We start from the raw sequence: 12,802 nt of genomic DNA on the forward strand, positions 1-12,802 counted from the left end.
TTAAAAATAATAAAAATATGAAACTATAAATATTTTTAATTTATTTAAAAAATAATTATAGTAATGCACTCAAATATATAATTTTATAATATAAAACAACATAAAATTTAAAGAATTAATTAATATTTATTATATTTAATAAATTTTTTTATTTAGGTATTCAAGTCAAATTCGATGAGTTTTTATTTGATTTGAATTTTTTCGGATCTATTGGAGCAATCCAAATAGGTTGAACATTTAAAAATTATTATTTTTTTAAGTTTGATCTTAAATTTTTTGGATGAATTTGGATTAATCTGTCAAGTTTAATTTAAATAATTAATTTTAATAACCAGGTTCAAAAAGCTGTTCGAATCCGAACTCATTTTTTAAAGATTTATGAAGATCAAGTTTAGAAGCTTAATTATATTAAAAAATCACTTTTTAAAGCACGAATTTTTATTTGAACTGACCCAACGCTTGTTTGCTACTCTAGTCTCAGATGGCGGTCATATTACTGCCTGTGAGGAATTTAAAATCAGAGGCTCTGTGATTGTAGACTAACCGGGATACCAAATCCTAGCACGCACACTGTTCTCACAGCAAGGACCAGCCTTTTATTTTATTTTATTTTTTAATTAAAAAAAGACGTTCGTATTAAAGCTTCTAGCTGATGATGACCCTTGTTCTTCAACCTCGCTTCGCCTTCACTCACTCTCTCTCCATCGCCATGAAAATCTCTTGAAGATTATCTATATCGGAGGCTTGATAATCTTCCATATCTGTCTTAGATATCGAATATGGTTTCTCTGGAGGATTCTCACTCCAATTCCAATCGTTTCCCTTTGACCCGAAGCTATTACTCTACTACTACTTCCGTCAACAATTCTTCGTCCAGAATCCAGCGACACACTGGAAGGTCTATGCGAACTATACGCTCTAATTTCTTCCAGGATGACCATAGCTGCTCCTTCACCACGGCCACCGAGAAATCCACTTGCCTGTCGGAAAACATGACCGATTCGGTCATAGACCTGAGGCTTGGCGAGCTTGCATCGAAGAACAACAAATCTGCCAAGTCTTCTGCTACGGAGGAGGAGTTGCTTGATCTTTCTCAAGCTTTCAGTGATTTCTCGGCTTGTAGCAGCGATATTTCCGGGGAGCTGCAGAGGCTGGCGAGTTTACCGTCTCCGGAAAATGTGTTGAAGAGCGATGCCAGTCGTGAAGCAGAGAAGGAGCCGGAGCCGGAGCCGTGCCTGGGGTTTCTGCAGAGAGAGAATTTCTCTACCGAGATCATTGAGAGTATTTCGCCGGAGGATCTTCAGCCGACGGTGAAGATCTGTATCGATGGGCTACAGTCACAGTCGGTTGCTGTGAAGCGATCTGCTGCGGCTAAGCTCAGGCTGCTGGCGAAGAATCGAGCGGATAATCGAGCTCTGATCGGTGAGTCTGGTGCGGTTCCCACTTTGGTTCCCCTGCTTCGTTGCAGTGATCCGTGGACGCAGGAACACGCCGTCACGGCCTTGCTGAATCTCTCGCTGCACGAAGATAACAAGATTCTGATTACCAATGCAGGAGCTATAAAGTCACTGATTTATGTGCTCAAAACCGGAACAGAGACTTCGAAGCAGAACGCGGCATGTGCGCTTCTGAGCCTTGCGTTAGTTGAAGAAAACAAGAGCTCTATCGGGGCTAGTGGGGCAATACCACCGCTTGTTTCCTTGCTATTGAGTGGTTCGAGCAGGGGAAAGAAGGACGCTCTGACGACTCTCTACAAGCTCTGCTCTATAAGGCCAAATAAGGAGAGGGCAGTGAGCGCCGGAGCAGTGAAGCCGCTTGTGGAGATGGTGGCAGAGCAAGGAACGGGTATGTCTGAGAAGGCAATGGTGATACTTAATAGCTTGGCCGCGATTCCGGAAGGGAAGGAAGCAATTGTTGATGAAGGCGGAATAGCTGCTCTTGTTGAGGCGATTGAAGATGGCTCTGTGAAGGGGAAGGAATTTGCTGTTTTGACACTTTTACAGCTATGTGCTGACAGTGTGAGGAATAGAGGATTGCTTGTGAGGGAGGGTGGAATACCCCCTCTGGTTGCTCTTTCTCAGACCGGAAGTGTTAAAGCTAAGCACAAGGTGAGTTTCTATTAACATCAACAAATTCAAATCATAGCCTGGATAATTTGAGTGCTCAATCAGTATTTGTTTCGTTGAAATCCAATATAGCCCCAGATATGTACCGATCGTGATATTCTGGGTCCTTTGGAGTTCATTAAGCTTCCTATGATGATGAGGATTACATGGTCGGTTGTAAGAAATTATAGGCAATTAGCTTGCTAGGTAACTTCCATGCCAATGGCAAAGGCTTCGATCATTTGAGCAAATTTAGAATAGGAAGAGGTAATCCTTTCATGATAATTTGCCTTCGAGAAGACTTGATTTTACAGAATCCGGAGACAGCTTATAATTACAATATTACTATATTTTGTTTGAAAACCTGAAGTCATAGAAACTTTGTTTCACACAATACATTCTCATGCATTATCTTGCTGGCGATGGGCATAGATTGATAGGTTGTGCGATTTTTGGTTTCATCAAGATGCATTGTCTATATCCTAGAGATCAGACGTATTTTTTTTCCATCGTTGTTGAAGTTTCTGGTTGGTTTTGCAGGCAGAAACGCTCCTTGCATATTTGAGAGAATCAAGACAAGAAGCATCCACTTCAAGTCCTTAGAGAATTAGTTGCTGCCTAGGAAGGTAATTGTACTATGTAATTTGTTTTTGTATATATGGGTGGTTTTTATTATTTGTACAGTGTGGCGAAATTAGATGTGTGTTGAGCTAGCGGGCTGTAGACTGACCCTTAGATGTATGGACTTAGCTAGGTTTTGGTTGCTTTCCCCTATTCAATTCGTCATGTTCTCACGATTTACATGGTTGTCTTTGGGTTTGGGTTGATGCGATGAGATTTGGGTAACTTCCTTATATCAAGTTTGATGACCCTAGTTTTGTGTAAAAGGGTTACTGATTGTATGTCCTATTATTTGCCAAAGTGAAGGTAGTGTTTGCACTGCATGGAATATGTTTGTCAGTCCCTAATTTTTTGTTTGGCCAATATGGAGCTTTAATTTCGTAGATGGGATACTTCACAAATGTTTACTATATCCGGGCTATGAAAGAACCTACTCCGTTTCCTTTTGGATTATTCTTCACCTCTTCTGATATAACAAATTAACAGTCACCTGAAGTGTTGTGTGTTCTTGACGATATATCAGCCTTTGCAGAAGTACATATCAATTTTCGTACCGGCGTTTTCTTTATCCCTTTGCTTGTTTGCCAGGAAAAGGTCGGGAATGTAAATTTGGAATCTTTCCCTGTTGACACCGGCACGTGATTGTTAAGATTGAGAAAGTCTCAAGTGCACGCCTCTTGTAGTATTAGCGAATAAGAGTACGATCAAAACAGCTGTAGATTCTCACAATCTCCTTTGATTTTATGATTCATTATTGGGTTTTGCTACCTGAAAATCGTGTCATGGTTTTCAGGAAAAGTTGAAGAAAACTAAGAATGGCATGATCAAAGTTGAAGATAAGCAGCCAAGACCAAAGTCTTGAGCCACCTGAAGAAAATGAGTTTTCTCAAAACTCTGATTTTTCTTCTCGGCTGCCGAATGCCTGGCTTTAGGTTTTTCCAAGTTATAAAACATCTTCCCAGGCCAGAAGAAATATTCGTTAAATGTGAGTGAACTTTGAAAGTGGATTAAGACCTTTAAAAGATCCATTGAAAATAGATATAATAAATTAATACGTACTACATGCTATAATTTAAAGCTCACTCTAATTAAGTGAATGCATGAACATGGAACAAGAATAAATGATGAGGGTATGGGGTCCACACAGCTGCGTTGTCATTGTTGGGGAGGGGGGCTCACCCAATGCATGCTTGCATCGGAGCATCAATCCATCGACATCCAATTTGCAAATGGGATTTCTCTGCATCCCAAGCCAAACAAAGCCCACAGCTAGCAGGTCAGGTCAGCTCAGGTGAGCCCCACCACCACAAGATTACATCATCTTTGAGCATATTATTTTCTCCATTTGCCTGATGTCAGCTCATATCACTATCCTCGTTTTAAAAATGCTGGGGGGTGTCTGTCTACTGTCTAATGTCTACCCCCTTTCAATTCAAATCTTCTCTTCTTTGTCCTTCCTAATAATAATAACTAATTAGCTGGCGGAGCAGGTAGGCTTCGTCCTCCCCTTTCTTTGTTTAGGTTGTTGCACTTTCCAAACCATCAAGTTTGAATAAACCTGTGTCGGTGGACTTTATCTTCATCATTCATTATCAACTTGAAAGGCTCTGTGTTTTGTACATATTTTGATTGATGCTTTGCATCTAAAGATCTGGCTGTTTTTGGTTAGTGGTACTGGCAGCAGTTTCCCTTCTCTTTAAAGCCAAATAAAATTTTACCCTGCTGGGTCATCATCCTTTGTACTGGAATCAAGGTTGAATATGGGTTAAGTGTAGTCCACTTTTACTTGTTCAATATAATTTCAAACTTCGAAAAAAAAAAAAACAAAACAACTGTGGCTCGATTAATCCTAAATTCCTAATTTCTTGACAAGAAGAACCCGGTGTTATTGGACCCCTCCGTGTAATCTACCGCATTGAATGTTATTATTAAGGGGTATACTTCTTTTTCATTACATTAGGATCATTGTATTTTAAACTCCTGACTTCTACAGTTTACTCGCGCGTATCTGGCTATCTCAAATGGTTGGATAAGCTTTTCTTTCAAGTGGTTAGTGTACGAATTTGCAATTAATATTATAGTACGTGAAGTAAAAATTTTTGAAGATATACTGAATTGTAAAAAGTTTTTACATATTTATACTTTTTATTAAAACAATATATTACAGTAAACATTTAATTGCATCTAGATGTAGAAAACGAACAGGAAGAAACGCTATATCTTATAGGTTGAGAAGATTTGATGTCCCCTCTAAGGTGTGAACTAATCTGATATATAGCCATGGTCTCCTTAGCTTTGCATTTTACAGTGAATTTGGCAAGAAGACATGGGCATTTGGCCTGTAATTCTTCGACACAGGACAGATTGGAAATTCTAAGGAATTCATATTTTAATTAACAACATAAAAGATTACAAGAACAACAAACAAAACAAATTCCCATTATTATAATGAAAAAAAAAATAGTTTTCTTTGCCTTTGTTTTCTGTTGATCTGCAAATAGAAGCAGCCCATTCTGAGTGTGCTGCATGTTCCCATATTTTTACATTCTGTGAAAGCCCTTTCTCTAACCCATACGGCCCAAGTCCATCCCCATCTTCCATAGAGTCGCGATGTTAAGTACAATGGTAAGGAGTGAGGAAAAACAATTTAATTTCGCGGCCGAAAAAATGAAAAATAGATTGGTTGTCAAGAATGGGATTCGAACCCATGCCCTTTCGGACCAGTACCTGAAACTGGCGCCTTAGACCAACTCGGCCATCTTGACTTCTTATCTGATGTGGCCAATCTTTATATATATAACAAATCCACAGAAATAGATGAAGTAATTAACTAAAGTCAGATCACATTTTTGTTTTCTAAAATACATTTATTCTGTTTGATTTAAAATGTACTTGAATGCTTCAATTTTTTATCAGATGTATTTTAAAAAAAAATGAAGAAAGCTTTAAAGAGTTGCGTAGAATATAATTTAAAATGGAGTCATCATCTTAAAATTGTGTTTTTTTTTGGGGGGGGGGACCAATTGTTTTGTTTATTTAGATTGCCATTGACTTAAAAATAGTCTTAACTGGATAGGATAAACATACCTTAATGTATTAATAAATTATTTTTGTTTCAAATAAGAATGAATGTATACTTTTTGGGTTACTCACATTATTTGGATTGTTATTGAAGGAAATTCTATTTAAAGCATTATCAGTCATATCTCTCAATAAAAAATTCAAACCTTAATTTATTATAATGAAAAGGAACTAGTAACTTTTATTAGATTCAACTCTCGTTGATAAAAATAAATGCATATTTAATAGCACACAAAGCCACTTGGTCAGGATTTTGCCATGATGTACATCTTGTTCATGTATCTTCTTCTTTGCTATGCACAATCTGTTGGAGTTTGTTGTTAATGTATACTTCAACTTTACTGTGTGTTGTTTTTTCAAGTGTTTTTTTTCTTTTAAGGAAAATTTTAGTGAGTTGGGTTTCAAAACTTCATCAAGATTAAGGTATGCGTTTAGGTTCAAAGTATATTTACATAGATATCGATAACAAAATTTGATCTCACACATTTATAAATTATAAGTTAAATTCTTACTAATTGAACCCATGTTTATTAGTTCTTCTAGGGTATTATTATCATGTAAATCGGAGTTTCTATCTAGGCTCATTTACTTCATCTGTTTTAACGTTTTTTCATGTTTCACGCGTATGGCAAGTATATTACTGTAATTTGTTCTTGGTGCTTGCCCAAGCTACACTGGTGGTCTAATCCAAGAGGCCAGTTTGGATATCCGAATGATAATATTAACTATGAAAAAATTAATTAATATGATTAATTTTGAATATCGTTGATTATATTATATGTGATATAATTGATTAATAACATTGATTTTAAGCAAGATTGAAAAGCAGAATTAAAAATTAAGTAAAATTATGGCTTTGTAAAAATGTATTGAAGCACCTTATTAAGTTCCAAAATCAATTATAAATTCAAAACTATCATTCTTTAAAAAACTTTTCAACAAACATTATATATGTTAAAATTAATTATGAACTCAAAATCATGATTATTCCATAAGCTATTATTATCGGTTTTTAAATTTAGATTTTCAATTTACTTTTCTAAAAATTTATAAAAAAATCATTGAAACTATTTTATAAATTATATTTTTATATTTATAATTGACTTGGACATGTATAAATTTTTTTGGATATTTTTAAGAAAATCATAACTTTAGATTTAAAATTAATTTTGACATATATGATGAGTATTTGGATTTTTTTAAAAAAATTATGGTTTAAGTTCATAATTGATTTTGATATGTAAATAAAGGTGTTTGGATATATTTTTACAAAACTATAATTTTTATCTTTAAAATTGATTAATTTGGTTATCTAAATATGTACTTGAACTTTCTTTGTAATGGTTTTATCTTTAATGTAATTAGATAATAAATGGTGCGCAATAATATAAGATCTAATAAAACTAGAAAGTAACAAGAGGAACATGGTAAATCCTATGATCTTCTGCAGGCATTCGATAAATTTCACAGGTGAATGAAACTCAACCACAGTTAATATCAAAATCACACAAAGACTTCGGTTTATCCTCACTCATGCTCATAAATGAATTCTAGTGACAGAGACATACATTGTAAATACTCGACAGGAAAGCACCATCAACAATTGCATAATTCACACACGATAAAAGCAGTATGGAAAGATGTTATCAACAAACTTGTCCTTTTTGTTTGACCCAAAAAAAAAAAATTGTTCTTTATGAAGCCCAGATGAACATCCATTGATAATAATATCACACTGATAAATCAACAAAGTATTTCGTACAGTCTGTGAAATCAAAACACTGAACACGTGAAGAGAAAAACAGAAGAACACACAGACCAGACCAGCACTGTCAACATGACTCAAATCTACAGCCAAAGGAGTGGGAAGGAAGAAGAAACAGAGGATTGAAAAGCAAAGGAAGAAAGGGAATAAAGAAAGAGAGGTCTCTGCTAGTTCTATGTGTTGCTCTGTCAATGGAGGTGAGCATCTTTATGGCAATTCTAACAAACTCCATAACCTCTGATTATACATCTACAACTCAGAACCCCTACAAAGAAAACCTATGTTTCACTCAAGCTCAATCCTTGAAAGTGAAGCACTTTGTGAGTTCTTGGCATTCGTAATTTCTTCGAAATAGGCAAGCCAATTAGCTCTAATGAAGTTTTAGAAGAACTAAAGTATCTCAAAGAAGAAAGGGAAAATCTCAGCCATGCTTTCCATATTCAGTCACCTTCTGCACCAGACATTCTTCGTCACTGTAACATCCACACATCCATCTCACAATCTTCCTATGCAGCAATTCCTGAGGAAAAATGTGTTTGCAAGAATGTGAATAACTTTGTATTTCCATTTACACAAACTCAAAAGACATCTAGAATAAAGTGTCCAGTAGGCAACAACAGAAACAAAGCTTACACCAGTTTGAATTCAGAGTCACACTCCATTTATTTCTGTCTCTAGTCTATCTCACTGTACTCAATCATGATTATATTATTAATTTATAATGACCGTCGTCGTCGTCGATGTTTTGCAAGTTGTCATTATAATGCACAGGTTCAAGCAAACATGTGAACTGCTATTATCCTGAAATGGTTAAATATCACCTCAGGACCAGCATTCAACCAATGGCTGAATATGCCAGCTCACTAGGATCACAAAAATAGACACACAGCAGAATCTACGAGAAAAACAAAAATCAAACACCGTTGAACTTCTATTGTATACTTGCCTCTTGAAGCCAAAATCAGGTTTTCACTTCTAAGCATGAACTAATTTGGTTATGCCAAGAAAAGTAAAGAACTTAAAAAAAAAAACAAGAAATTTGAGTACTTTGATATCATGCTGAAAGAGAAACGCATGGTACCTCTATTTGATTGTCTATTGGCAACAGCATATGCCCCAATGTGGCCACCAGAGCTTTTGCTTATCAAATCTGAAACAGCATTTCCAAGATCATAACCAAGAGCATCAGTATCTTCCAGTTCTGAAGGTGACGATCTCCAGGTGTAGTCACCAAAAAATGACCCAGCTTCATAAATGTCTTTGTATGCCCCGTCATAATTGCCATTGGATAGAGCATATGATGACACTGATTCAGCAATGGCTTCACTACGTTTTCCATATCCTACTGCTTTTGGCCTAAAATTAACATCTCCAGAACCATAGTTAAGAGTGCCCTTACCATAGCCAGAGCCAATAACAGTTCCAGCTTGATCTGCACTAGGGGAGGAACTCCACAGTGTTCCAATATTACCAAAAGAACCCATGCCAGCATTTTGACTTCCATACCCATGAAAACCATCAGAATTTGCAGGATTATTAGCAAAGCTAATATTTTCATTCCCCCAAAGATTCTTATTCGCTGAATTGTTTCCTACACCTGTACCATTATACCCCATGACATTATGGTACCTGCTTGAATTTCCGTTGTATGAAGGATTCAGAGCTCGTCCTAACATAAGGGAAGAACTCAAGTTTGAATTTCCATTTTGACTAAATGCTGGTTCAAAATTCAATCCTGTCCCATAACTGGGACTTAATGGAGGATATCCGTTTCGGCCAACAGTAACAGGACTAAATCTGCCATCAGCTCTAAGCCCATGCCCTCCAACCAAGCTAGGACTATATCCCTGAATGAAACCATTAGAAAATCCACTAACTCTACTTAAACCATAGCTATATCCAGCTAATTGGCCTCTACTTGGCCCCGGGGATAATTCCTTTGGAACAGCCCGCTTAACCTCAACCATCTTACCATTAAGTTCATGAAATGTTTTATACAGAACTTTATCCACTGCTTCCTCAGAATCATAGGTGATGAATCCAAAACCTCTTGGTCTTTGAGTGTTATGATCATACATCACAACTACATCTGTAATTGTTCCAAATTGATCAAAGTACTTCTTGAAGTCACTCTCAGTAACTGTGGATGCAAGGCCTCCAACAAATATCTTCTTTGTGCGGGTTGGACCGGGTGATCCATGAATGCTGCCGTTGCTTCTGTTAGAAATGTTCTGATCATCCCGTGGGATGGCCTTTTTTGCTTCAACCTGCAAGTGGAAAATCATATGCAATAAATCATATTTTTACAATAAACTAATAAATAGCTAGACAAACAATAAGTCAAGATTTTGGCTAGAAAGAGTTAGTGTTTGCAGGACGCAGATAACGAACTTTGAGTTTCAGCAACAACTTAAAAACTAAACTTCTTACAGGTTCGGTTCAATAGAATCTTCCTCCATCACCACAGAAATGATCAACTTGAATTCCCCATCCCCATGAGTCTATCAATTTCACAATCTGTATCCTATAATCCCGAAATAAATGATGCAGAACCTCATATCCGATCAGCCTTGAACAAGAAATCATATGGCTAGTATAATTTTAATGAAGATCCAGCTGTAGCTGGGCTTCTGGAACACAAGAACATGAGTTGTTCCCAACCCATTCCCTGCGGTACAAATTTTGCAAGATGCACGATCAAACTCCAAATTCCAATACAATTATTTCTTTGCAACTGCTTTTGTAGATGGCCAAAGATTGTCCGTCTTGGATATTGTGATTTTTAAAGAAAAGCTTGGCATACACTGTTATCTGCCAATTGCTTATTAGAATATCTTCTACAATAATTCACGATATTTAAACTTGCATCAGACATGAACATGTAATGACGGATCTCATTTTCAATACTTCGTGCTCCTTTTTTGCATCATAAAATTAAACGAAGAAAACCCAAACCCAGATTTTTTATTTCGAGGCATAGTGATGCTGTACAAGAAAAGCAGCAAGCGATGAAATAGTGATGCTCTAGCAAGGACGACGTTTCGAGACACAACTATATAAACAGAATGGCAAACAAGAACTTACAGTTCTACCATCTATGACATGCTTTTCCATGACAACTTTTTCAGCAACATAAGGATCAGAAAAAACAATAAATCCAAAACCACGAGCACGCCCTGTGGTCCGATCCTTCATTATCATTGCTTCCACCACATCTCCAAAATTCTGGAAGTACTGTCTGAGTCGTTCTTCATTTGTATCCCATGAAATTCCACCAATGAAGAGCTTGCCAGTGTCCATTCCCATTCTGCACTTCCATCAATTACATTTCTGAATAAAATTCAATAATGAAAAAAAAAATCTAAAAACGACATATTTCTTTTCAAACATCAGTAAAAAGGTGTCCCGAAAATAGAAACGGCATAAACAGATTGGATCCAATCATTTACTGATAATTAGATTTTTATCGTCGCAGTTCAATGGCGTATTCGTTTCAAAACTCCCAAGACAACATGAATTCAACCAAGCAGGCAGCATCGGACAAACAACATCATAATGTGGAATGAACAGAACAAAAAGTAAAAAAAACAGGAAGCCAAATCTACGCTCTCGAAGAGCTGACAGAAAAATAGGATATTCTAGACGTCAGCTGAGAAACAATCATACTATGATTGAATCAAAGAGCATCGGACCTTTCATCAAACGATTACCGATCAACCCACAATCCAAAATTCCAAAAGCGATGTTTAAGTATCGAATTTTAATACGGAAAAAAGTTCGACGCCGAACTCTGAAAGTCATTTGGATGGGATTGAGGAGGAACAAGATTGGCAAAGAAAAACTCACCAAATGAAGACAACCCAGATGAAAAATTGATACAATCTAAGATCTGAGAGGACGCATAATAGGCAGAGAGGGCGAGAGGCCCTCTTTTTTTCCTTTTCTTTTCCTCCTTTCTTTTTGGCTTACAATTACGGTTGATTCAAGCAGATAAAATATATATAATGAATGAAAGCTGTGTATCACAGAAGAGATATGTATGAGAAAAGGAATTTGTACATGATATTATAATATATACATATATATATATATATAGAGGGTGAGAGATTTGTTTGTGTATCCTGGTAAGAAAGTAACGAGCAAGAGATGATGGTGACTGCAAGTTTAAACTTCGCTAGAGGCCGATGCACCTATAACATTTAACTACAAGATATATTGATCATTTCAAAATTTACCTTTTCTAGCCCATTTTTTCATCACTGGCAAGAAAATTATTGATCTGTCTAATATTGTGTTGTAAAATTATTTTTACCAATAGTCATTTGCCCATTTTGAAAAATACAAGCTCGTATATTCTCACCAACCAAACAAATATAGAAAGCACTTGTGTTCTATTATATGTTTTGTTGTGAGATTCTTGTGTCCCATCAATGTGAATGACCAAGCTATCATCCTACTATTATATGCAGCTAATAATTTAGGGTAATGACTAAGAAATGGAATTATTGATTTGGTCAAAAACTTAATAATTTAGTATAACCCGTTTTTGTTAAAAAAAGGATAATTAGTTTTTAATGGGTTTAACGTCTAACATATTTTTTTGGCACGCGACCTTGAGCAAGGCCAAAGTTAAGTTACTTCTTCTTCTTTTTTTTTCAAGCTTCTCTCTCTCTCTCTCTCTCTCTCTCTCTCTCTCTCGCTAGAGGTGTACATAGTTTATTGGTTTGATTATAATCCTGTAGAGTTAAAAAAAAACATATATTGAACCATCACTGCTTAAATTTTACTAAAAATGTATTTATCACCTTAACAAATCACACAATATGTTTTTCAAGATTGTTTAATTAAAAAATACATGAAGATGCATTTCTGTTGTTTCAAAAATCTTTATTTATAATATGTATCTTATTCATCATCAACGTATCAATAATTCAATATCATTATAAAATATTAAATCAACAAGTCTTAATTTTTATAATTTATATATAGTTCAATTCTTTTATATCACCCTATAATAGTATGAAAACAAAAGATATCTTGTTATTGTTAATAATATATAAACAAATTAAACTTTTCACACTGCTATTTATTTTGTATACATGACATAAATCAACAAAGTTTTAATATGACTCAAGTCCTTATTAAATATAAGGTTACATGGCAAATTTATCCCTAAATTATAGGATCATGAGTATCTAAGATCCTAAACTCATTTTTGATATAATGTTCT

General features: G+C 35.6%; 2 protein-coding genes and 1 non-coding gene across 6 annotated transcripts; 1 reads left to right on the plus strand and 2 right to left on the minus strand.

Annotated features, from left to right (window-relative positions):
- The first annotated feature begins 661 nt into the window (after positions 1–661).
- On the plus strand, positions 662–4,474 carry LOC129285979 (U-box domain-containing protein 4). Of its 4 annotated transcripts, none has more exons than XR_008587443.1 (4): positions 662–2,108; positions 2,646–2,731; positions 3,315–3,711; positions 3,843–4,474. XR_008587443.1 is itself a non-coding variant. In XM_054922000.1 (3 exons), the coding sequence occupies exons 1-2, from the start codon at positions 780–782 to the stop codon at positions 2,706–2,708; spliced, it is 1,392 nt and encodes a 463-aa protein (XP_054777975.1). In that variant the 5' UTR covers positions 662–779; the 3' UTR covers positions 2,709–2,731; positions 3,315–3,797. The 4 variants fall into 4 exon arrangements, 2 of the variants coding, with proteins under 2 accessions (XP_054777975.1, XP_054777974.1); XR_008587444.1 differs by lacking the exon at positions 3,843–4,474 and having other exon boundaries at positions 3,315–3,424; positions 3,520–3,797; XM_054922000.1 differs by lacking the exon at positions 3,843–4,474 and having other exon boundaries at positions 3,315–3,797.
- Positions 4,475–5,410: 936 nt separating this feature from the next.
- TRNAL-CAG (transfer RNA leucine (anticodon CAG)) lies at positions 5,411–5,491 on the minus strand. Its single transcript has one exon. It is a non-coding gene; the product is annotated as a tRNA-Leu (tRNA).
- A 2,024-nt stretch (positions 5,492–7,515) lies between these two features.
- LOC129286856 (heterogeneous nuclear ribonucleoprotein 1-like) lies at positions 7,516–11,578 on the minus strand. The gene is made up of 4 exons (XM_054922934.1): positions 11,419–11,578; positions 10,657–10,879; positions 8,654–9,839; positions 7,516–8,092 (listed from the first exon to the last, which is right to left on the minus strand). Exons 2-4 carry the CDS (start codon positions 10,876–10,878, stop codon positions 8,079–8,081), a joined length of 1,422 nt encoding a protein of 473 aa, XP_054778909.1. The 5' UTR covers position 10,879; positions 11,419–11,578; the 3' UTR covers positions 7,516–8,078.
- Between the last annotated feature and the right edge of the window lie 1,224 nt (positions 11,579–12,802).

Source organism: Prosopis cineraria, unplaced genomic scaffold, assembly GCF_029017545.1.
Source record: "Prosopis cineraria cultivar Desert tree isolate PC_DT_omini unplaced genomic scaffold, ASM2901754v1 PC11, whole genome shotgun sequence".
In the NCBI taxonomy this organism is placed as follows: Eukaryota; Viridiplantae; Streptophyta; class Magnoliopsida; order Fabales; family Fabaceae; genus Prosopis; species Prosopis cineraria.

Bases quoted from the DNA above. Each gene is read 5' to 3' on its own strand.
- LOC129285979 (XM_054922000.1), top strand. From the start codon at position 780: ATGGTTTCTCTGGAGGATTCTCACTCCAATTCCAATCGTTTCCCTTTG. The intron at 2,109-2,645 runs GTGAGTTTCTAT...TTGGTTTTGCAG, and splicing joins GTGTTAAAGCTAAGCACAAG to GCAGAAACGCTCCTTGCATA.
- LOC129286856 (XM_054922934.1), bottom strand. From the start codon at position 10,878: ATGGGAATGGACACTGGCAAGCTCTTCATTGGTGGAATTTCATGGGAT. The intron at 9,840-10,656 runs GTAAGTTCTTGT...TTCCACTTGCAG, and splicing joins ATGTCATAGATGGTAGAACT to GTTGAAGCAAAAAAGGCCAT.